This window comes from Oryctolagus cuniculus, chromosome 6 (genome assembly GCF_051225735.1).
Source record: "Oryctolagus cuniculus isolate XC-2025 breed Fujian yellow rabbit chromosome 6, ASM5122573v1, whole genome shotgun sequence".
In the NCBI taxonomy this organism is placed as follows: domain Eukaryota; kingdom Metazoa; phylum Chordata; class Mammalia; order Lagomorpha; family Leporidae; genus Oryctolagus; species Oryctolagus cuniculus.
The window spans coordinates 39,045,889-39,070,721 of NC_142872.1; the positions used below are offsets into that span (position 1 = coordinate 39,045,889).

The 24,833-nt window shown below is 56.6% G+C and overlaps 1 protein-coding gene across 6 annotated transcripts in view; it reads left to right on the plus strand.

Moving 5' to 3' along the window:
* NDST1 (N-deacetylase and N-sulfotransferase 1) overlaps positions 1–24,833 on the plus strand; it is a 90,656-nt gene that overhangs the window by 59,840 nt on the left and 5,983 nt on the right. For 4 of the 6 annotated variants that reach the window (XM_089336083.1, XM_051843524.3, XM_089336081.1 and 1 more), the window contains 11 exons: positions 5,554–6,048; positions 9,777–9,864; positions 10,849–11,003; positions 11,583–11,768; positions 14,297–14,425; positions 15,295–15,477; positions 16,365–16,461; positions 17,890–18,013; positions 20,330–20,504; positions 23,128–23,298; positions 23,904–24,013. In XM_089336083.1, the coding sequence (XP_089192209.1) occupies positions 5,554–6,048; positions 9,777–9,864; positions 10,849–11,003; positions 11,583–11,768; positions 14,297–14,425; positions 15,295–15,477; positions 16,365–16,461; positions 17,890–18,013; positions 20,330–20,504; positions 23,128–23,298; positions 23,904–24,013 (1,913 nt within the window). Of the gene's footprint in view, positions 1–5,553; positions 6,049–9,776; positions 9,865–10,848; positions 11,008–11,582; positions 11,769–14,296; positions 14,426–15,294; positions 15,478–16,364; positions 16,462–17,889; positions 18,014–20,329; positions 20,505–23,127; positions 23,299–23,903; positions 24,014–24,833 lie in introns of those variants that run through there. The other 2 variants (XM_089336084.1, XR_016236362.1) reach the window with 2 other exon arrangements.

Sequence of the window (24,833 nt, forward strand, 5' to 3'; positions counted from 1 at the left end):
TTTATTTATTTATTTTTTTAAAGATTTTTTTTAGGGGCCGACGCTGTGGCACAGCAGGTTAAAGCTCTGGCCTGAAGTGCTGGCATCCCATATGGGTGCCGGTTCTAGTCCTGGCTGCTCCTCTTCCGATCCAGCTCTCTTCTGTGGCGTGGGATAGCAGTAGAAGATGGCTCAAGTCCTTGGACCCCTGCACCTGCGTGGGAGACCCAGAGGAAGCTCCTGGCTCCTGGCTTTGGATTGGTGCAGCTCCGGCCGTTGCGGTCATTTTGGGAGTGAACCAGTGGATGGAAGACCTCTCTCTCTGTCTCTACCTCTCTCTCTAACTCTGTCTTTCAAATAAATAAAAAATTTTTTTTTTAAAAAAGGCAGAGTTACAGAGAGGCAGAGAGAAGGAGGGAGGGAGGGAGGCAGAGGTCTTCCATCCACTGGTTCACTGCCTAATTGGCCCAACGGCTGGAACTGTGCTGATCCAAAGCCAGGAGCCAGGAGCTTCTGGGTCTTCCACATGGATAAAGGGGCCCAAAGACTTGGACCATCATCTTCCACTGTTTTCCCAGGCCATAGTAAAGAGCTAAATTGGAAGTGGAGCTGCCGGGACTCAAACCGGCACCCATATGGGATGCCCACATGGGATGCTGGCACTGCAGGTGGCGGGTTTACCCATGACGTCACAGCGCCAGCCCCTTGTACCCTCTTGTAGGAGGCCAGACCCCCTCCTTGGTTGTGAGCAGAGGCCTGTGATTTTTCTCCAAGTGTGCGCCCCCTGGTGGTAAAGGTGCATCTCGGCTCTTTCTGCAAGGCCAGCTTCAGCGCTGTGCATGGGGCTTGCCAAACTCCAGTGTTTGTGGACTCCAGGGATCTGGAAACTTCCATTTTCTGGTTCTCACTGACACTGCATTCCCAGGGAAGCGGGAGAGCAGGGGCTTCAAAGTCCAGAGCCTGCTGCAAGTCTTCCGGCCACTTGGAAGTGGATTGATCTTGGAGAGATGCTCAACCTATCTCTAGAGTTGGGCCGGTTGCAGCTGCCGCCTCCTTGGGCTGCCTGCACATCAAACAACACAGTGGGAAGCATGGAGCCCTGTGCCTGGTACCTGGAGCCTCTGAATAAAGGGCAGCTCGCAGCCTTTGACGTCTCTGGGCTCAGCAAGCACGGCAGTGGCAGCATTTTCTTTCTCGGAGCTCTGGTCTGTGTGTGCTCCTGGAAATTGGGTCATCCTCATCTGTAGCCCTGGTGCCTGTTACGGTCACGCCTCAGCCTTGCAACCCCACGTGCCCGGACGCTGGGCCAAAGGCTGCCTCCCCTCTTCCCTTAAGCACTTCCTGTGTGCCAGGCACTGAGCTCGTTGCTTTTCAGGCCTTGGCATGTTTAATATTTTCATTTGTTTAGCTAATCGAAAGGCAGACTGACAAGAGAGAGGGGGAGACACAGAGAAAAGAGAGATCTTCCATCTGTTGGTTCACTCCTCAAATGGCCACACAGCTGGGGCTAGGCCGGGCAGAAGCCAAAAGCCAGGAACTCCATCCGGTCTCTGATGTGGGTGGCAGGGATCCATGCATTTGGGACATATTTCGCTGCTTTCCCAGGTGCATTAACAGGGAGCTACGTTGGAAGTGGAGCAGTGGAGACTGGAACTGGTGCCCATATGGGATGCTGATGTCACAGGTGGCAGCTTAACCTGCTGCACCAGAACTCTGGCCCCCATGTTTATTCCTTATAACTGCCTTGTGAAGTAGGTGCTTCATCTTCAGGTGAGATCTTGAGGGGACAGAGCTGCTAAGTTGTAAGGCCATGATTCGACGGCCAATCTTCCTGCTCCCAACCCAGCCACAGGAGCCTGTGTAAGAGAATCCCATCGATGGGGGACCTGTGGCCCAGAAACATGGGGATCCCAAGTCCTCAGCCAGTTAGCTGTCACGTCTGTGCTGGGCCTCTCCCTCCCCTTTCCCAGGTCAGGGCTCTTCCTTTGTCTGCCTGAGGGACCTCGTTGGAAGACTAGATGTCTCCTGAGTGGGTCCTCAGGGCTGCAGAACAGCAGGGAGTTCCCCTCCCTGGGGGGACCCGCAGTGGGGCCAGCCTCCGTTCCTTTCCCCGGCTGATCCCTACCGCTGCCAGCTAGTGTAGGCCCTCAGTGACTTGGCGCTCTCCCTTCCTCAGTGGCAGGGCAGCTGGCGGAGCTGCCGGCCCCTGGCAGTCAGCTCAGGGTCGGGACTTTGAAATGGGATCCCTCAGTACCCGCCCTCCAGTGTGGCTTCCCAGCCTTAGCAGGTGACGAACAGGGCCTGAACCGTCCTTGGCCTGTGTGGGCCTAGGGTAGCCTGGGCTGCGGCAGGAAGCCTCTGCGGATTGAGCTCGGTACGAGGGCCCCCTAACCTGAGGCTGGCTTGGGGTATGCAGTTGGTAGGGACTCCTGGCATTTGCAGAAGTAAAGGCAGGCTCCTTATCACGGTTTACAAGGCCAGCGCCGTGCAGAGCCTTTGTGGGCATTAGAGAGAAGCGCTTCTGTATGGAGATCAGTGAGACATTCTGGCAGGTGCAGCTCCACCCTGAGGGCCCTTCACCCCCGCTACCTGAGCAGCTCTCCAGGGGGGCCCGTGCCCAACCAGCTCAGTCTCCAAACTCATGTGTGCATTGTGTCCACTCTTGCTGTCCCCCACCCCACTCTCTCCACCCAGATGCCAGAGGATTTTTTTAAAATGCAAATTGGAGCCTGCACCCCTGTCTGCAGAGCCCTTTGGTAGAGCTTGTGCCGGCGTCCTGATGCCACCTGAAGCCCATGGGGTGACTGTCAGGGCGAGGGGCGGGGCAAGGTCACCCTGCTGGCTTCATGCTACTCCCTGACCACGCTGAGCCCTCTCCCGCCTGAGGGCCTTTGCACCTGCTGTCCTTCGATCTCGGGGAGCCGCTGCAGACTCCTTGATTTTTAGGATTTATATAGTTGAAAGAGAGAGAGACCTATCTTCCATCTGCTTGTTCACTCCCCAGATGCTACAACAGACATGGCTGGGCCAGGCTTAACCTCCAGTGGGGGCACCCACACATGTGACAGTAATTGGATTTTCTAGAAGATTCATTTATTTATTTGAAAGGCAGAGTGATAGAGAAAGAGACAGCTTCATCTGCTGGTTCACTCCCCAAATCTGTGACAGCCGGGCCTGGGACAGTCCAAAGCCAGAAGCCAGGAACTCCATCCTGGTCTCCCACATGGGTGGCAGGAACCCAAGTACTTGGGCCATCATCGCTGCCTTCCCAAGTACATTACCAGGAGGCTGGATCAGAAGCAGTAGAGCCAGGTCTAGAACTGGTGCTCTACTGTGGGATGCCAGTGTTGCAAGTGGTGACTTCACCTGCTGCACCGCTGCCCCGGCCCCATTACTTATTCTTGCAGTGTCGGCATCACAGCTCCTCTCTCCAGGAGGCCTCCTGAGGCAGCTGACTGCCCTGCTATCCACCCTTCTCAGCATGGAACTCCTTTGCACAGCAGGTACCACATGGGGAAGTCTCCCATTTATTCCTGTGGTTTTGATAGGTTTCTCCCTTCCCCACTCAGCTTTAAGGCTCTTGGAGGCATGGGCCGCGTCTGTTTTTTCTGACTTTGTCACTGGCACTTAATTCCATGCCTGGGAAAATGAACAGTTGTGTAACAAGCAAATGAAGCCTATACTATACAGCAGTCATGTGCCAGGTACCAGGGAGCCATCCTTTCCTCTTTCTTTACTTTTCTTTTTTTTAAAGATTTATTAATTTATTTGACAGTTAGAGTTATACACAGAAGGAGAGGCAGAGAGAGAAAGGTCTTCCATCTGCTGGTTCACTGTCCAACTGGCCACAATGGCTGGAGCTGAACCAATCCAAAGCCAGGAGCCAGGAGCTTCCTCTGGGTCTCCCACGCGGGTGCAGGGGCCCAAGGACTTGGGCCATCCTCTGTGCTCTCCCAGCCCGTAGCAGAGAGCGGGATCGGAAGTGGAGCAGCTGTGACTCGAACCGGCGGCCATATTGGATGCCAGCATTGTAGGCCAGCATTGTAGGCCAGCTATACCACAGTGCTGGCCCCGTTCCTCTTTCATTCTTCCTGAAAATCAGCTAACTGGGGCAGGCGTTGTTGCACAGCAGGATTAGCTGCCCTTGGCCTGCCTGCTTCTCCCCACTGCTGGGGTGCTGATTGGAATCCTGGTTACTCTGCTTCCGATCCGGCTTCCTCCCCATGTGCCTGGGAGGCAGCAGATGGTGGCCCAAGTGCTTGGGTTCCTGCCACCCATGTGGGAGACCAGAATGGAGTTCCTGGCTCCTGGCCTTGGCCTGTCCGAGCCCTGGCTGTTGCAGAGATTTGGGGAGTGAACGGCAGATGAAGGTGTCTCTTTCTCTGCACTCTGCTTTCAAATAAATAAATAAATGAATTTTTAAAAATCCAGTTGCTGTCACACATGTGGGTGCCCCCACTGGAGGTTAAACCTGTGCTGGGCCCCAGGGATCCAAAGGTACATACAGCGTAGCCTCTACCCAGTGGGAGAGAGTCCCTGAGTAGATCACACAGCAGCCGAGGGGAGAGGTGGTGCAGCTTTGATGTGGTTCCAGGGAAGCTGGTGCAAAGACCGTGTGTGCATTGGGTTTTGAAGAATGAGCAGGAGTTTGCCAGTGCAGGAAGACAGAGTGGTATTGGCATAGATGTGAAGAGAAATTGTGCCAGCTGCAGAGGCAGGTGGCTGGGAGAGTGAAAGAGAAGTGAAGTGGCAGGGGTGTGCAGAAGGAGATGAGGCGCCATGAGCCTTGTCTGCAGACCCCCAGGTTGCTGGGCAGCAGTGGGGCCCTGGGAGGAGAGAGGCAGAGACCCCCCTCCCCATTCCCCAACAGCAGCAGCAGCAGTGACTGTGTAGGCATGGCAGCTGGAGTCCCATGAGGGGCTGGCCTGTGTGTGTTTGGGGGTTGGAAATGCTTTGGGGTGCGGTGTCTGCTTCTGTACCCCAGAAGATACCTCCTTTTTGATCTGTGTGGCTGCCACGGCAGATTTCTCCCCAGGAGAGCGGGTTGCATGGCTGAAGCCAGTTTGGAAGCCCAGAACAGCTGAGCCTGGTGGCCAGGCGTGTAGCCTCTGTGGGATGGAGGGTGGCGCCCCCCTCCCAGCCCGGGCCGACCATGCCCCAGCCTCCGAGCTAAGCAGTGTGACAGCAGGCATTAATACCCATTGTGGGTAACCACATCTCACAGAGGAGACTGAGGCTCAGGGAGGTGGTGTCACCCAGTGCCAGGCAGCATGGTGCCAGCGCCCATGCTCTCTGCTGCTCTACTTTGCCTGATTTAGTGTCCCTGGGCCTCAGGCTCCTTATCTGTAAGATGGGCACAGCTCCATCGAGAGGTCACTGGGAGGATCAGCAGCAGTCTTGCATGCAAAGTGCACAGAACGCCGTGCCTGGCTTCCATGAGTGGAGTGCGGGGCTGGGTATGGGGCGAGGCCTTGGCAAGTGCCGTTCCTGTGGGCAGCCTGCAGCTGAGCTTCCTGGCCCCAAGGGACCGGTCCTGACGCCTGCTTCCCCTCCCGCCCCCCGACCCGACTGCAGGCCAATGAGAACAGCCTGCTGAGCGCGCAGCTCAAGGGCTTCCCGCTGTTCCTGCACTCGAACCTGGGCCTGAAGGACTGCAGCATCAACCCCAAGTCCCCGCTGCTGTATGTGACGCGGCCCAGCGAGGTGGAGAAGGGCGTGCTGCCCGGCGAGGACTGGACCGTGTTCCAGTCCAACCACTCCACCTACGAGCCGGTGTTGCTGGCCAAGACGCGGTCATCTGAGTCCATCCCGCACCTGGGCGCCGACGCTGGCCTGCATGCTGCACTACACGCCACCGTGGTCCAGGACCTGGGCCTGCACGACGGCATCCAGCGCGTGCTGTTCGGCAACAACCTCAACTTCTGGCTGCACAAGCTGGTGTTCGTGGACGCCGTGGCCTTCCTTACGGGCAAGCGCCTCTCGCTGCCTTTGGACCGCTACATCCTGGTGGACATCGACGACATCTTCGTGGGCAAGGAGGGCACGCGCATGAAGGTGGAGGACGTGAAGGTGAGGCAGGGCCTCCCCACCTCAGGGCACCGCTGGCAGCCCACCTCTCCTGTGTGGTGCTTAAAGCACCGCTGGGTTCTATGCTTTTTTCTTCTTCTTTCTTTAAGATTTATTTATTTGAAAGGCAGAGTTACAGAGAGGCAGAGGCAGAGAGAGGTCTTCCATCCACTGGTTCATTCCCCAGATGGCCACACCGGCCGGAGCTGCGCCGATCCAAAGCCAGGAGCTTTTTCCAGGTATCCCATATGGGTGCAGGGGCCCAAGCACTTGGGCCATCTTCTACTGCTTTCCCAGACCATAGCAGGGAGCTGGATCAGAAGTGAAGCAGCTGGGACTTGAACCAGCGCCCATATGGGATGCCGGCACCACGGGCCGTGGCTTTACCAGCTGCACCATAGTGCCAGCCCCTTGTTTTTGTTTTTTCAGTAATCTTTTTTTGGGTAAGATTTCTTTATTTCTTTGTAAGGCAGAGTTACAGAGAGGTGGGGGAGAGAGAGAAAGAGAGAGAGAGAGAGAGAGAGAGAGATGTTCTATCTGCTGGTTCTGTCCCCAAATGGCCACAACAGCAAGACCTAGGCCAAGCTGAAGCCCGGAGCCTGGAATACCATCCAGGTCTACCATGTGGGTAGCAGGGGCCGAAGTACTTGGGTCATCACCCACTGCCTCCCAGGGTAAGCATGAGCAGGAAGCTGGCATTGGGAGTGGGGCTGGAACTCTAGTATGGGATATGGGCATCCCAACTGCTTGGCCCAAGGCTGGCCTCCATGGCTGAGGCTTCCTCTACCAGAGGTATACATAGATGGCATAATGCTTGTGTTGTATTCACAAAATGTTTACCCAAAAAAATTTTGTGTGAAGGTACTTTGCAAACCACAGCGTTTCACACATGTTATACTACCGGCAAGCAGAGCCTGCTGATTATCAGCATTAACAATGTGCACTGTATAGTTTTCCTCTGTTCACTGTTTGACTTCAAGGTACTGGCAAAGCAGCCAGCATCCTAGTGTAAGTGGGAAATCAGTGCCGGGTGCCATAAATAGCAGGCAACCATAACAATAAATCCAGTGAAAACAAAACAGGGGATTAAATTCTAGAGAGCGCCTCTGGCCGTAGCCTGTCCTGTGGTCCTCTCTTAGGGGAGATTAGCACGTGTTGGAAACATCTTAGCACCAGACCCAGCCTTCTCTTTGATGTTAGCAGGAGGCTTTAGACAGAGTCGTGTGGCTGTGAGAGGAATGCTTTTTGCTTGAGTAATACGGGCCTGGTGGTGCCCTGTTCTGTGTTCTCCGTCCATCTGATGGCGCCGGCGCCTGGAAAGCAGGTCCTGGAGAGGTTAGTGGCCCTGCCTGGCTTAGGAGGGGACTGCCTGCCCCGTCATTCCCCGGGAGGAGACGAGCAGCAGGCGTGGTGCTGGCCAGTGGAGCCCTGATCTGAGTCCAGGCCCACTGTGACCCCTGTCGACCAGGTGACTTGCGCAAGTCCCTTCCCTTAGGAAATCATGAGGTCACTGGGAATTTGTCCACCTTGTCCTGGGGAGCCCCCAGGGCTCTGCCCTGCCCAACAGGGCATTGTGGCTTTGATCTGCTTTTCCACCTGTGTTTCCTCCCGAAATGTCTTGTCCTCAAGGCTGTCCTGTGGGGAGGAAATGTTCAGGTGCTTCCTGAGTCGCAGGAGAGGGCTCTCTCCCCCTTCTGACAGACGCCGGCGGTTTGCCCTCATTATCTCCTGCGGTAGCCTGGCTGGCGTGATCGCATGCGGAAACCAGGCCGCCGGGCTCCCGAGTGTCTGCGTGAACCCTGGATCGGTCTGCCAGGTCCCCAGCGAGGAATGCAAGCAGTGTGCAGGTCCCCGTGCAGGGTGTGAGCCAAGGCGCCCTCTTCAGGGCACTCAGCTCGCTGCAGACTGCAGAGGGATTCATGGTGAGAGGCTCGTGGGCCTCAGACATCCCGTGAATCAGAAAGGGCAGTGCGTCCTCCTCTCCAATCCCATGCCCAGGCCATAGCTGAGCCTCTCTTCCCGAAACACCTCATTAGTTTGTGCAGCACAGCGCAGCCCTTTACTCAGGCTCGGTGCGCGCCCGGCTCCCTGCTCAGCCCCTCCGTGGTGTGCCGCAGCAGCCCACAGAGGTAGCTATTGTCATACATCCCATTTGATAGAAGAGGCCGTGGGGCTCAGAGAATTGAAGCCCCTCAGCTGGCCGGAGCATGCATGTCTAGCAGGCAGCAGCTGGCGTCTGTGAGAGGCTGCTGGGCCCACTCTGCCCCCGGCGGGACCAGGACTCTGAGTTTGCAGAGTGTTGCAGGTTTCCCAGCAGCAGCGTGAGTGTGCAGGCCCCAGCCCAGTGTGCACTGCACGTGTGAGTCACAAGGGGCAGCATCCCTCTGTTGACCGGCCAGGCGCTGGGTGTGCCAAGCACGGAAGCCTCGTGGTGCTGGGCACACGGTACCCCCTTGGGAAGTTGTGGCCCTTTCACATCGCCCGCAGCGGGTGATGGCTCCCATTTTCCATCATTTATTAATTGTCGGGCGGTTTTTTTTTTTTTTTAAATCTTTTCTTCATTTGAAAGACAGAGACAGGGTGGTGGGAGAAGAGAGAGACAGACACACAGAGAGAAATCACCCATCTGCTGATTTGCTCCCAGATGTCCACAGCAGCTGGAGCTGGGCCAGGCTGAAACCAGGAGCCCAGAATTCCATCCTGGTCTCCCATGTGGTTGGCAGGGATCCAATCACTTGCACCATCATCTGTCGCCTCCCAGGGTGTGCATTAGCGGGAAGCTGAAATGGGGAGTGGAGCTGGGAATTGACCTCACGCACTTCAATGCGGCATACAGGCGGCTCAAGCAGCATTTTAACAGCTGCATAAAATGCTTGCCCCATCAGGCAGTTTTAGCACCTGTCTTCATTCTCCCAGGAGGGAGATGTTATCACCTCGGTCGTTAGCACCTCCATTTTACAGTCCAGGAAACTCAGGCCCAGGAAAGCTACGAAGCTTTTCAGGGACACGGGAGCAGGCTGGAGGCAGGCAGCAGGCTGGAGGCAGGCGTTTCCATGCCAGGGGCCTGGTGGAGAGGACAGGGCAGGGCCAGCTTCAGAGCCTGCAGCCAGCGAACCCCAGAGTCCCTGCCCAGAAGGAACCCTCGTGAGACTGAGCTCTGCTATTGTCTGCTTGAAGTTCTCTATAAATTTTTTAATGATTTATTTATTTGAAAGTCAGAGTTGCAGAGAGAGGAAAGAGACAGATGTCTTCCAATTGCTGGTTCACTCCCCAAATGACTGCAACAGCCAGGGCCAGGTCAGGCTGAATCCAGGAGCCTGGAACTCTATCTAGGTCTCCCATGTGGCTACAGGGGCCAGGAACACTTGGACCATTTTCTGTTTTTGTTTTTGTTTTTGTGTTTTTTTTTTGTTTTTTTTTTTTGTTTTTTGTTTTTTGTTTTTTTTTCCCCCTAGCACATTAGCAGGGAGCTGGATCAGAAGAGGAGCAGCCTGGACTTTAGCTAGCACCCATAAGGGATGCCGGTGTCACAGGAGGCGGCTTTACCCGCTATGCCACAGCGCCTGCCCCTCTTCATAGCTTTTGAACAACTGTGCCTGGTTTTCATTTCTCACCTGGCCCTGTAGACTTTGTAGCTAGCTGGTGTTGGGGCGGCAAGATACCTCTCAGCCATCCGTGGGAGAAGCCCTTGGCATCCCCTCACCCCTTCCTCTTCCCTCTGCCTGTCCTAGGCCCTGTTTGATACACAGAATGAACTGCGCACACACATCCCAAACTTCACCTTCAACCTGGGCTACTCAGGGAAATTCTTCCACACAGGTAAGTGGGCCTCCCCTGCACCCCACCTCGCAGCCACTTCAGGGGCTCCCAACACCCAGGCCCTCAAAGCGCTGTACCTGGAGGTCAGCAGGTGGGCGCGGGCCCCCACTGGGGCCGTAGCCCCAGGCAGAGGCCGCATGGGACAGCAGCAGCTTCTGCTCGTGCCTCTCCCTGTGTGGCCTTTCAGCTTCTGCTGTCCCCTCACCTCCCACCTCTTAAAATTATTTGCATTATTTCTCCTGATGAAAGAAACTGATTGGATTTTAAGAACATTGCAGAAAAACACAGCACGGAAAGTGAATGCCCTGTGATTGTACCTGCCCCAGGGGAACCTCTGTCAAACCCAGGCACTGCAGTCCAAGACCAGGCACTTCACCCAGTGTCTTAGCCACTTGGCCAGCCACCTGCCCCGCTTCTTCCCTTCTCACGTGTGTCCCTTCAGGGACTGGGCAAGAAGGAAGAGCCCCGAGCTGGTCCTCTGCAGTGCCCACGCCCTCTGGTCGCCTCTGCTCAGGCCACAGTGAGGGCAGCCTCTCTAGAATTCCATGCAAAGCCCTATTGGTTCAGGGCAAGGTGGCAAAGAGTGCAGCATAGCCCCAAAGCCGGATAGGAGAGATGCCAGGTCAGAGGTGGTTATGTCCGTGCGTGAGGCAGGGGGCAGGTGAAAGACACGTGACCTGATCCGGATCACTGGAACAGGGTCAAAGCAGGTGTGTCAGAGGTGGAGGAGACCCTGTAGCTCATTGACTGAATGCGGATTCTTGCCGTGGGGACCGAGTGCTTGGAGAGGGGAAGGTTTGGCCAGAGCCATTCATTGAGTCAAGTGTGAGCATTCAGGTCTGGCCTGGGGCCCTGCCTGCTCCTGTGCTGTAGCTCAGATCACTCTCCCAGGCAGCTGCCGGGCGGGGGCCGCGACTTTGTGTCCCCATCCCTGGCTCTGGCCCAGGCAGCTGGGCCTGGCTGAGCTGCCTGTTGGGGCCGCAGGTACCGATGCCGAGGACGCGGGGGACGACCTGCTGTTGTCGTACGTGAAGGAGTTCTGGTGGTTCCCCCACATGTGGAGCCACATGCAGCCCCACCTTTTCCACAACCAGTCTGTGCTGGCCGAGCAGATGGCCCTGAACAAGAAGTTCGCTGTCGTGAGTAAGATTCCCTACAGGGCAGCACTGGGTGGGCCCGGGGCTGGCTTGGGCATCCCCGCTGCTGGCCTCTCCCAGCAGTATTTCAGGGCAGGTGCTGGGCAAGCTGGCTTTGCAGCCATGTCTCCTTGGAGCCTCAAGAGAGTAGCTCCGCTTCACAGGAGAGAAATCGAGGCTCAGGGAGTCCCCCAGCCAGGACCCGAGCCCAGGCGGAGAGCTGGAAGAGGTGCCCGGCTTCAGCGAGGGACTGGGCCCTGGGTGCTAGGCGGGCTGGCCTGGTCCCCCCGGCCAGTTAGAGGCAAGAGAGAGAGGGTCGCTCACTACTGGTGCTCGAGGGTGTGTGCGTTGGACCCAGAGAGCAGACCTGGGTTCTCGTCCCAACCCTGCCAGTCATCCCCTGGAGGGTTCTAGGCACCTCCCATTTTTTCCACCCAGCCTCAGCTTCCCCATGTGCACTGTGAGGGCTTGGACCACCTGCACTATGTCCCGGGCTCTGATCTCTCTCTTACTCCCCATGAGTGGGTGTAAGGCCCAAGGGGGAAGACCCTCACGCTCACCCTGCTCTGGTCATCCCCGCAGGAGCACGGCATTCCCACAGACATGGGGTATGCAGTGGCGCCCCACCACTCGGGCGTGTACCCCGTGCACGTGCAGCTCTACGAGGCCTGGAAGCAGGTGTGGAGCATCCGCGTGACCAGCACGGAGGAGTACCCCCACCTGAAACCGGCCCGCTACCGCCGCGGCTTCATCCACAACGGCATCATGGCAAGTGGGGTGTGGACGGTGGGGAGCACGTGCTGGGTCCTGGGGAGACGGCTGTGGGCTGGCGGAGGGCTTCAGCCCAGTCTCCGCTGCCTCTGGGGCCTCCTAGGCTGTGTTCTGGGAAGGCGGGCGGCCGTGCCACTGCGGCACCTTTCACGCATCCTTCCTAGTTGTTTGTGACAGGATCAGAGAATGCGCAGTTGTGTTTTATTTGTTTATTTTTTAAAGATTTATTTATTTACTTTGAAAGTCAGAGTTACACAGAGAGAGAACGAGAGGCAGAGAGAGAGAGAGAGAGAGGTCTTCTGTCTGCGGATTTACTCCCAAATTGGCTGCAATGGCCAGAGCTGTGCCGATCCGAAGCCAGGAACCAGGAGATTCTTCCAGGTCTCCCGTGCAGGTACAAGGGCCCAAGCACTTGAGCCATCTTCCACTGCTTTCCCAGGCCAGAGAGGAGAGCTGGATCGGAAGTAGAGCTGCCAGATCTCGAATTGGCGTCCATATGGGATGCCAGCACCGCGGGTGGCAGCTTTACCTGCTATGCCACAGCGCTGATCCCTGTGTTTTATTTTTAAAGATTTATTTGAAAGGCAGAGTTGAGGAAAGAGAGAGACCTTCCATCCTCTGGTTCACTTTCCAAATGTCCATAACAGCCAGGGCTGGGCCAGGCTGAAGCCAGGAGCTCAGAATTCCTACTAGGTCTCCCATGTGGGTGCTAGGGCCCAGGCACTTTGGCCAACTTCCACTGCTTTCGCAGGCATGTTAGCAGGGAGCTGGATCAGAAGTGAAGCAGCTAGGGATTCAACCTGGGGCCCACAAGGAATGCTGGTGTTGCAGGCGGTAGCTTAACCCACAGTGTCTCATCACCAGGCCTGGGCAGTGTGCATTCATTAAGGGGGCTCTGGGGGCCAGCGCTGTGGTACAGCAGGTTAACACCCTGGCCTGAAGCGCCAGCATCCCCTACGGGCACTGGTTCGAGAACTGGCTGCTCTACTTCCGATCCAGCTCTCTGCTATGGCCTGGGAAAGCAGTACAAGATGGCCCAAGTCCCTGGGCCCCTGCACCTGCGTGGGAGACCTGTAAGAAGCTCCAGGCTCCTGGCTTTGGATCGGCACAGCTCTGGCCATTGTGGCCAATTGGGGAGTGAACCAGCGGATGGAAGACCCCTTTATCTCTCTTTCTCTCTCTCTCTCTCTCTCTCTCTCTGGCTCTCCTCTCTTTGTGTAACTCTTTCAAAAAAATAAATCTTAAAAAAAAAAACAAAACAGGAGCTCTGATAAGGACGTGGGAGGGTCCCCATCACCTTCATTTGCTGTTCATTTGGAGTGGTTTCTTGAGCTTCTAGCATGTGTCTGCCCTCCTCGAGGCACTGGGGACAGAAGTACATGAAACCAAGGAAAGTTCCTAGCAAGTCACCTGCCATACTGGTGGCGGGAGATGGACAGTAGGGTCAGGAATGTATAAAGGAGCTGGTGGTCAGGCAGTGACAAACACCAGAGGAAAACCCAGCAGGGAGGGAAGGGAGGTGAGGAGTGTTGGAGGGAGAAGAGAAGCCATTCAGAGTGAAGTGGTCCTGGAGGACCTTCACGGGGATGGACCATGCGGCTCTGTAAGGGTGAACATTGAAGGTAAGAAAGCAGTGAGTTCAAAGACCCTGCGGCAGGCTGTGCTGGGTGCGTGAGGAGCAGCTGGCAGCCCGGTGTGACTGCAGAGAGATTGAGTCACGGGGTGGTGGGCCGGATCACGCGGGGCCGTCTCTGGTGGATTTCCGTCTTTGGCCTGAATGGAACGTGATCTGACTCACATTTAAGGATTTACATCACTCTGGCTGTTTTGAGGAGCAGAGACCCTCGGGGACAAACGCAGGGGTGCTGAGCCCGGTTTGGAGGCTCCTGCGTTCCTCCGGACGGGAGCTGGAGGTGGCTTGGAGCAGGTGCACAGTCGGGCTGTGGTCGTGCACAGGATGTGCTGACGTTGAATGTGGGTGTGGCGAGAGAGCAGTTGAGGGTGGCCCCAGGGTGTTTGGCCGGAGGCACTGGAAGGATGAGCTGTGGAGGTGAGGCAGCTGTGGGAAGGCACGGGTTGTGCTCTTGTCCGTCCAGCTGTCCGTCTGTCCACCCACCCGCCCACCTCCACAGCACCAGGCATGCATTTTAGCTCGGGAGGAGGTGGTGTCAGTGAGCATGTTCCCTGCTCTCTGAGAGACATGGCTTCAGAGGGGAAGCAGTAAACAGCTAAGCCAGTGCCTGGCCACGGTCGTGCCCAGCGCTGCTCTTGGGCTGTGGCCGGGAGGGCTGGTGTTAGGACAGCCCGCGCCTCCGGGAGCACTTGTGCGCGGCTCATCCTGGGCCTGCTCAGTCCATGAGAACAGTGGTGAAGCGTGCAGAACGGCAAGGGCCCGGGCTCGCCGTGGACGCCACAGTCTTTGGGGACGTGGAGTCCAGGCGGCCGCCTTTCCACGGAGGCAGCCTGGCCCATCTCCCCCACCGCCCCTACCTGGAGCCCCCAGACAGCCTCTCCCCGCCCCCCAGGTCCTCCCGCGGCAGACCTGTGGCCTCTTCACACACACCATCTTCTACAACGAGTACCCGGGCGGCTCCAGCGAGCTGGACAAGATCATCAACGGCGGCGAGCTCTTCCTCACCGTGCTCCTCAATCCCGTGAGTGCTCCCTGGCCATGGCTGGCGGGCGGGGGCTGCTGGATGGCCCCGCTGCAGCTGGGAGAGGGGTGTCCCAGGGTGGGGAAGGGTGGAGGGCAGGCAGGAGGGCCTGGGATGTGCAACTGGGCTAAGGAACCTGAGCTTACGTGAGCATGCAATTAAAATTTTTTTAATATATATTTTATTTGAGCGAGAAACACAAAGAGAGGTGGGGAGGGAGAGATCTCTCATTTGCTGGTTCACTCCCCAGACGCTCTCCCACATGGGTGGCAGGGACCCAAGGACTAGAGCTGGATTGGAAGCAGAGCTGAGACCCAAACCCACACCCCCCTACGGGGAGGGAGGGTGTAGGCCTCCCACGCAGCCGCTGCCCCAAACACTCGCCCAGTCATGCACTTCACAAAAACACCAGCATCTCTGCATGTTCTCTTGTATGGCTTTTGTTTGTGTGCGTGTAAATGTGATTATAAATATAAGTGTATTTACTCTTCACTGGGGCTCTCCTGGCTGCCCTTATCTGTAACATGGAAGCATTACCCGTAACGTGAGTAGTACTAAATCCTTGCCAAGTGGTGGCTACTGTATCATTCCCCAACCTTATGGGCTAATTGAATACTCCCTGTCCATGTAGCAGTGGCCTCCAGATTCCACAGCAGAACCCTCTTAGCTGTAACATTTGGAGGTCGGTCAGACCTGAGCTTGTACCTGGTTGTGCCCAGCCCAAGGTCACACAGTGAGTTTGCTGACTGCCTTGCCCTGGTCCTCAGCCATCCATGCTAGCTGAGGCCAGGAGGGTCAGAGATGGAGGTGGGAGGGTGGTTCCAATGCTGACCTCATCCCTGCCTCCACCTGCCCCACCCCTGGAGCAGATCAGCATCTTCATGACGCACCTGTCCAACTATGGGAATGACCGCCTGGGCCTGTACACCTTCAAGCACCTGGTGCGCTTCCTGCACTCCTGGACCAACCTCCGGCTGCAGACGCTGCCCCCCGTGCAGCTGGCCCGGAAGTACTTCCAGATCTTCTCCGAGGAGAAGGACCCGCTCTGGCAGGTCGGGAGCAGGGTGGGCCGGGCTCCTCGCTGTGGGAATGGAGTGCATGCGGCTCCCAGGCACGGGCTGCAGGCTCTGCCTCCACGTTCTCATACGCCTTCTAGAATGCAGACTCAGGTGTCCACGCGCTCAGCAGCGGGGCATGCTCACTACTGTGTGCACGTGTGTGTGTGCACTTGTACACAGCCCGGGAGATAGAGTTAACAGAGTGAGCACAGTGTGGAGGAGAGGTGGCAAGCACTGCTTTGCTTCAGTCAGAGTCTGGGTAGAGTCCTGTGCGCCTTTTAACTGCAGCAGGGACACAGCCTTGAAAAAGGGATGGCTAGGAGGGGTTGGGGACAGTTCTTGGGAGAATGTGCCCCAGAACTGTTAACAGCTGGAAGCAGAAGTTGGAATTGGTGGCAGTCCCATAGTTCAGCCTAGACCACAGGCCAGACCCAGCCTGTGGTCTGTTTTTGTCAATAAAGTTTTATTGGCACACAGCCATGCTCACTGTTATGTGTGTCTAGCGTTGCTTCTGTGCTGCAACAGCAGAGTGGAGGGTTGCAGTAGAAATCAGGACGTACTCACAGTCTAAAATACTTACCTAAGATCTCCAAACTTTGTAAGAAGCTGTTCCTGACCCCTGGTTCCGACACAGCTCATCCAGTTAAATTCAGCAAGTGCGTGTCAGTTCTGTCGAGTGCCAAGCTTACAGTTGGGCATTTTGCCAGGCTCTGTGGGGGTCGCAGAACCAGCCGGAAGCTGCCCTTGCCTGTCAGCAGCTCTGGGGCTGAGGTGGGGATGTGACAAGGACACGTGTAGGTGTTACACCTCTAGCAGGGCTGTGAGGGCCGCTGGTTGGGTCTGTACCCCACCACCCTCACATGCTTCCCCTTTTGTTCTAGGACCCCTGCGAGGACAAACGCCACAAGGACATCTGGTCCAAGGAGAAGACATGTGACCGCTTCCCCAAGCTACTCATCATCGGCCCCCAGAAAACAGGCAGGTCTCCCCCTGACCAGGCCCCTGCTGCCTGCTGCTGCAGCCCCGGGACTTTGGGGACCACCTTGCTCCCACTGCCCAGGGATCTCGGGCCCTCTCCCAGGGAGCAGGAGTGAGGTTGGGGGAACACAAATTGCCTGTGTGTATGGGGGCGGGGAGGCGTGAAGGATGGGCCGTGGACTTTCCCTGTTTGTTCTGATTGCAGCCTCACAAAGCTCTCCCAGTAGCCTCTCAGGAGTCTCTGGATCTAAGCAGGGAAGGAAGCCCAGATCAGTTTCTCTGCAAGTTTGAGCCAGGCAGAATTGTTTTTGTGCAAAGAGGATGGTGATCAATTAGTCATGTCTGCCAGTGGTGCTGATCATTGGCCACCCACATGACCCTGTAAGGTACAGACGGGTGTTCCTGTTTCACAGAGAAGAAACTCAGGGGTCAGAGAACACACTCAGGAAAAGCACTTCCAGATCATGGGCTCTGGAGTCCGAGACCTCTGCAGGTTATGCTCTTTTTTTTTTTTTTTTAGATTTATTTTATTTATTTGAAAGAAAGAGAGACAGGGAGAGAGGTCCTCCATCTGCTGGTTCATTCCCCAAAGGGCTTGGCTCCTATCTGAAACTGGGAGCCAGGAGCTTCTTCCGGGGCTCACACACGGGTGCAGGGGCCCAAGGACTTGGGCCATCCTCTGCTGCATTCCCAGGTGCATTTGCAGGGAGCTGGATAGGAAATGGAGCAGCCAGGACTCGAACCGGTGCCCATATGGGATGCCGACGCTGCATGCTGGGGCTTTAACCCACTGTGCCACAGCACTGGCCCCGAGCTTATATTCCTAGTCACCATGCTGCAGCCCTTTCTCTTGGGGCCTTCTCACTGCAGCATATAACAACAGATGCACACCACAGGGCACGAGTGAGCCAGTTCTCCAGGAGAGGAAAGGGAAGGGGCATAGCAGGAGGTGACCCGGAGACCGTACCCAGGAGCTGGATTCCTTGGCCCTTCAAGAATTTTACAGCCTCAGAACTGGAGAACCTGAGCTCCTCCCAGGGCCAGAGAGGAAAGTCCAGAGCTGGTGACGGCAGCAGAGAGCACCCTGATCTGGGCTTCTGGGTAGACAGCAGGCAATTGGATGTGCCACTGGAGTACTGTGGTGAGAAGGATTCTGAGACCACATCCTTGTTGAGCATGAAGAATGCTTTGATGGATTAGCGATGTCTGCAAGGGGCACAGCAGTTGGAATGTCCACACACATGCCATAGATTGGCCATCCTGAATTTAGTATAATTTCTTCATTGTACAGATGAGCAAACTAAGGCCCAAAGAAGGGAAGGGATTTGCCCAGGACCTCCCAGTGGGTAAGGGAGAACCAGGGTCAGAACTCAGACTCCATCTTGTGGGGGGCTGGGCCCTGGCTCTCAGCTGCCCCGCTGCCCGCAGGCACCACGGCCCTCTACCTGTTCCTGGGCATGCACCCCGACCTCAGCAGCAACTACCCGAGCTCGGAGACCTTTGAGGAGATCCAGTTTTTTAACGGCCACAACTATCATAAAGGCATCGACTGGTGAGTGGGCGCATCTGTCCCGCAGCACGCCAAGGCCGTCGCGGGGCCTCTGGGGAGCTCTGCCGTGGCCACAGCAGGAAGCAGCTGGCGCCTGCTCACACGCAGCTGAAGTTCCTGTAAACAGGGACACGGCATGGTGACCCTGGAGTCGTGTGAGAGCCTCACAGACAGGACGCCAATGAGGCTCTATGCGTCATCCACCCATGGCCAGCCCCTCCCTTGCTTGCACAGAAGCAGGCTGAGTCCTGGTTGGGTGGGGAGGGGGCACGTCCAAGTTCCCAAGGTCTGCTGGGGACAGGGCAGGGGCCAAGCCCTGGATGTTCTGCCGGAGGAGCTGGCTGACGTGGAGCAGAAGGTGTTCTGGGCCCCCTCAGAGGCAACTCCGTGGCCTGCAGGATGTCACCTGCTTCCCACCTGGACCTGTATGCAGAGGCTGTGTTGAGGGAGAGTGAAATGGCTTTTTCTCTCCCAGTTTTCAATTTGCATCTTCTCCCCCACTTGCCTTTTTAAATCTTGTATGTGTATTACTGTTGCTATGTTACTGTCAACAGAGTACCTGGCTGGTATCTTATCTGTCACTTCTGTGTTCGTCTGTCTGTCTGGCTTTGTGTACCTGTCCATGTATCTATGTCTGCTATCTCTTATCTAAAACCCACTGTGGCCACGTGTATTCTTGGAAGTCAGCATTGATCAGATTGTAGAAAGGTAATGTGTGCAAAGCTGTCTGCTTACGCAATATCTTCGGCAGGGCCTGGGCAGCACCCTATTAGCAAGTACATTAACATGTCTGTAACCAAGTAGGCGAGTGTTTCCAGGAAGGAAGGTTAGTACCTCAGGATTTGCACAAAGCATCTGTTTTCAGAGCTTTCTCAGTTTAGATTTTACAAAGCATTGTGGGCAGAGAAAGTTCAGGAAGGTGAGAGAGAACACGACTGCTTGGCCGCATTGCCCGGATTCTGGTTTTGTAGGTGGGTGTAAGGTAGAATGCAAGAATCCAACAGGTCCCAGGTGTTGCTTGCCTGCCTGCCTTCAGGATTGATAGATTTGTCTGAAAGGCAGAGTGACAGAGAGAGGAAGAGACAGGGATCTTCCATCCATTGGTTCACTCCCTAGATGGCCAGCACTGTGCCAGGCTGGAGCCAGGAAGCCAGGAGATAGGAGCATCAGCCAGGAGCTAGATCAGAAATGGAGCAGCCAGGACTCCAACTGGTGCCCCTGTGGAATCCCGGTGTCGCACGCACCCCAGGTGTTTCTGGTTGGGGAGTCTTCAGGACCACCCTAGAGAAACCCTCGAACCCTCGTCTTTTAATTAGGATGGGCTTTACCTCCCACCCACCCCAAGTCATGCTCTGATTTTGCACCAGTCGGTGCTGTTAGGAGGCCTGGAGCGATCTTTTTTTTTTTTTTTTTAAGGTTTTTATTTATTTACTTGAAAGTCAAAGTTACACAGAGAGAGAAGTAGAAGCAGAGAGAGAAAGAGAGAGGTTTTCCATCCACTGGTTTACTTCCCAGATGGCCGCAACTGCCGGAGCTGGGCCAATCTGAAGCCAGGAGCTTCTTCGGGGTCTCCCACGCGGGTGCAGGGGCCCAAGGACTTGGGCCATCTTCTACTGCCTTCCCAGGCCACAGCAGAGAGCTGGATTGGAAGTGGAGCAGCCGGGACTTGAACCGGCCCCCATATGGGATGTTGGCACTGCAGGTGGCAGTTTACCTACTACCTCACAGCGCCGGCCCCTGGCGTGATCATTTATTCTTCCCAGGGGCCCTGAACCCAGAGGTGGTAGGTGAGGCATGAGTTGTTTTTGTTTTTGTTTTTTTGAGACATCAATCTTGAGAGCTGTGCTCACCCATGGCAGCCTGGGGAGAGGGTGAGTGGTAGGAGGTGAGTGCTGCTCCCTTGCCCCTGGTCCAAAGTGACAGCCACCAAAGGTCAGGAAGGAAACTGCCCTCTGCCAGCGGTCTGTGGTCCTGAGGTGGTTCTGCTTTGAGCCCAAGCTCGCCCCCTAGAGGCGAAGAGAGGTAGCGCCTTGTCAGTTGAGCAGTGGGAGCATCCTATGGGCAGATCCTGGCATTTAGGAGGGAATTCCATTCTCCATCCCCATGCCCTGCAACCTGCAGGGTCTCCAGGTCCTCCTGGCCCCACGGCTCCCCTGGGAAGGCAACAGAGCAGAGAGGCTGCCAAGCGGCCATGCCAACAGCAGTCCTTAGGCCCCACCTGTTCTCAGAGGAAGTCCCAGCCAGCGACCCTCACCTCCTCATGCTAGCCCCCCCCCCCCCCATATTCCTTCCTCATGGTCTTGCCTGGGTATCCTGCAGGTACATGGAGTTCTTCCCCATCCCTTCCAACACCACCTCCGACTTCTACTTTGAGAAGAGCGCCAACTACTTCGATTCCGAAGTGGCGCCCCGGCGGGCGGCCGCCCTATTGCCCAAGGCCAAGATCCTGACCATCCTCATCAACCCGGCAGACCGGGCCTATTCCTGGTACCAGGTGAGCGGGGTGGGGCGGAAGTCCCTGAGTGGAAGGTGCAGGCCATGTCTGCCACAGTTGCTTGCTAAGCACCTTCCGTGTACAGCCCTGAGCGAGGCACCTGCTGTGAGCTGGCAGGTGGAGCCAGCTGGCCTGGTGGAGGAGACAGTCAGAAATTGATGCCCACTCGTCTGGTGTCTTGTGGGGTCCTCCCTCTGATTCTGACCCCAATAAGAAATGGAGGTGGACTCAGGCTGGAGGAAGCCTGGATCTGATGGACAGTGACTGTAGCTTCCTCACTGGACACTGGGGTAGGGGGAGCTGGAACTCAGAGAAGGGCAAGGCCCAGGCCCTGTCATTCACTCAGGCCAGGCAGCCCCTGCCCTGTGACACATCACAGAGGTGCAAAGAGGGCATGCATCCCAGTCCCTGCGGGAAGTGTTTAAGAAAAGAACTGTCTCAACTCCCCAGACCTGAGTGCCAGTCCCCTGGGCCTGTAGGAAAGCTTGTGAGCGAGGGGAGTCCCTTCCCTGTCACCAGTCTTCCTGGGCTGTGCCACTGCTGAGTACATGCAGTGATTCCCAGGTGGGGCCCTGGCGGGCAGAGGACGAGACTGCTGTCCTGATCAACTCAGCACCAGCTGTCTTCTGGGGGTGGGAAGACCTGGGTGTAGCCTGTGCTTTCCTGGGAAGTGTTCATTCTCCTGGCCAGGTCAGCCTCTTGAGTCACCTTTGGGAGCATCTTGCCACCCTGTTCCTTTGGGGACTGTGGTGTCTAGTCCCCCTCTGGGGTCCCCGGCAGGAAGCAAGTGCAGGCCGTCTTTGCTGCTGGCCCCACAGCTCTCTGTCCGATCATCCCATCTCTCCCTGAGCCAAGTGGGGCGCCCTCTCTTCCTCTTGTTCTCTAGAAATTTTGTTTATGCCCTGAGCTCTGCCTTTTTTTTTTTTTTAAAGATTTATTTATCTATTTGAAAGACAGAGTTACAGAGAGAGGTAGAGACAGAGAGAGAGGTCTTCCATCCGCTGGTTCACTCCCCAACTGGCCACATCAGCCGGAGCTGCGCCAAATCCAAAGCCAGGAGCCAGGAGCTTCTTCCAAGTCTCCCACGTGGGTGCAGGGGCCCAAGGACTTGGTCCATCTTCCACTGCTTTCCCATGCATGTTATCAGGGAGCTAGATTGAAGTGGAGCAGCTGGGACTCGACCCGGTGCCCATATGGGATGCCAGCACTGCAGGCCAGGGTTTTAACCCACTGCGCCACAGCTCCGGCCCTGAGATCTGCCTTTCTTATGGGCGTTGTCTTTTGGGGAATAAAACCCCAGAAACACTCGTAGCCCTTTTTTCTTTTCTGCTGTGCCAGGTCCCGGTTCTCTGCTCTGGCTGCCTCGTGGCAGGGAGTGATAAATGCAGGGGTAGAGGGAACCTCCATGGGTTGAGCCAGCCTGTGTTCAACATAGTGGCAGGGCTCCACACGTGCCACCTCGCTGGAGCCTCAGAGCAGCTGGCTAGGGGGCAGAGGGGTGTGTGTGGGGGGGTCCATCCCCCTTTCTCACCGATGGTTTCATTAAGTTTTGTTATGTGGCATTTTGGTGGGGTTTTTTTCTTATGTTTATTTATTTGAAAGGCAGAGCAGCAGAGAGGGACACACACACACACATCTTCCATCTTGTAGTTCTCTCCCCAAATAGCCACAGTAGCCAGGGCTGGGCCAGGCTGAAGCCAGGAACCAGAAACTCAGTCCAGGTTTCCCACATCGGTGGCAGGAACCCAAGTACTTGAGCCACTATCTGCCACCTGCTAGCGTGTACATTAGCAGGAAACTGGATGAGAAGCCGAGTAGCCAGGATCCCAACCAGGAACTCCAGTATGGAGTGGCTTAAGCCAGCGTGCCCCAGCACCTGCCCCGAGGCAGTGGTTTGAACGGCTGTCTTCTCAATCCAAGGCCCCGTTCTGTGCTGCCCTGGGCTGTGGGTTGGCTGGTGTGACAGGGTGTCCCCTGTGGGCTGGTCCTGGAGCACTGAACTTTGGGAATTCGGCGGACGCTGATGGCCCACAGCGCTGTCATAGGAGACTCAGGCTGGCCCTCTCCCCCTGACGGTGCTGCTTTCCCAATCCTTCAGAGTCTTGCAAAGGAGAAACGTGTGGTTTGGCGCAAGTGACTCCTGCAGCTGTTCCGACATTGCTAAGCTCCGTTTTCAGCGCAAGGCTCTAGGCTGGAGTGCACGTTGGTTCGTGGCTGGCACTGAGGAACACTGCCTCGGGTTTATCATGTCTATAAATAGCTGCCTTCAAGGGATAGCACTGCATCTAGTTTCCTTCTGAAACAAGTCTGAGTGAGGAAGGAAGGCGAGCCCGTGACGCTGACCCGGGTATGTGCACGCGCTCTGTGGTGGTGGCAGGACTCACAGACATGAGGTGTGAGGGGCCGCATCTACACACCCTGGCCTGGTGCAGCTCCCAGCTTGCAAAGAGAGGAAAACCAGGGCTCCAGGGCAGGGACTTCGCTGGGACCAAACAGCAGTGAGGCAGAGCCAGGGACTCGAACATGGGGCTCCCGGCTCGAGCCTCAGGTCTTCTGGCCACTCACTGGGCTGCTGTCCCCTGACGGCCTCCATGTGACATGCCACCCCGGGTCTTGCCCACAGCACCAGCGAGCCCACGACGATGCCGTGGCCCTGAAGTACACCTTCCACGAGGTGATCACTGCCGGCCCCGACGCGTCCTCGAAGCTCCGCACCCTACAGAACCGCTGTCTGGTCCCCGGCTGGTACGCCGTACACATCGAGCGCTGGCTCAGCGCCTTTCATGCCAACCAGGTAGCCGCCTGGCCCGAGTCTGAGGGAGCAGACGCTGTATGGGCATCCCTGTGCCCAGTCCCAGGGCTGGGAATGCCCTCCCTGGAGGGAAAGCCAGGCTTCTGGGCCTGTGGGGAGGTTGTAGTGCTTGACACAGGAGGCCCCCCAACCATGCCTCACCCCATCAGAGCAGGCTCTGCAGCCCTCAGGGACCCAGAGAGCCTGCAGTTGTTAGGGGGGGCGGGGGTGTGGCAGAGGGGCGAGCGTGGCTTGGGGGGGGTGGCAGAGGCTAGGTTACAGGAGGCCTTTGAGGAACACCCTGGAAGGACTTGAGCGAGAGAGTGACGTGGGGGCCTGGAGCTTGGCAAGAACCAGGAGGGAGGAGATGGGGGGCTCCGTGGGTGGGCTCCAGTTCTAGGAAAGGATGACATCGGTTAGGGGAAGCCGGCTCCAGAGGTCTGAGGCTGAGGGACACCTGCCGTTCAAGGGTGGAGGAGGAAGCAGATCCGAGAGAGTGCTGGGTCCACGCTGGTCACCAAGCCTGTCCCTGCCACCGCAGCTGCTGCCCTGCTTGTCCCCACAGTGAGGACACAGCCAGGTCACCCTCTCCCTCTCCTCCCTTCCAGATCCTAGTCTTGGATGGCAAACTTCTGCGAACAGAACCTGCCAAGGTGATGGACACGGTGCAGAAGTTCCTCGGGGTGACCAACACCATTGACTACCACAAAACCTTGGCGTGAGTGTCGCCCCTGCCTCTCCACGGTGCAGGCTCCCTGGCCAGGCCCTGGGCCCAGGAGCCAGAGTCCGAGTTTGGACGACTACGGGAGAGCGGGGGTCAAGTCCGCAACTCTTCCCGGTGGGGGTTTGGCAGAAGGAATATCAGTGTGTGTTACGTCACGCTAGTCAAGGTTTCAGCTCAAGCATTAGACCAGCACTAAGTTCCTAAAACGGTTTCTTGGAATTAGATTTTGACTTAAAATATTAATTCAGGAAAAGGAACCTCAAATCCTATTTTTTTTTTAATATTTAGGATTTTTATTTATTTATTTATTTATTTATTTTGGACAGGCAGAGTGGACAGTGAGAGAGAGAGACAGAGAGAAAGGTCTTCCTTTTGCCGTTGGTTCACACTCCAATGGCTGCCGCGGCCGGCGCGCTGCGGCCGGCGCACCGTGCCGATCCGGTGGCAGGAGCCAGGAGCCAGGTGCTTTTCCTGGTCTCCCATGGGGTGCAGGGCCCAAGCACCTGGGCCATCCTCCACTGCACTCCTGGGCCACAGCAGAGGGCTGGCCTGGAAGAGGGGCAACCGGGACAGAATCCGGCACCCCGACCGGGACTAGAACCCGGTGTGCCGGCGCCGCTAGGCGGAGGATTAGCCTAGTGAGCCGCGGCGCCGGCCCAAATCCTATTATTGACGACTGCTCATCCCCACTCACTCAGAACTGGTGCAGGTGCCCTGGGAGCCCTCCCCCAGGAGTAAATGGCCAGCCTGTGCGGCAGGGGCTCGGGGATAAGTGCACCCCCCTGCTGGGTGAGAGGCACGTTAGTCCCCTTCC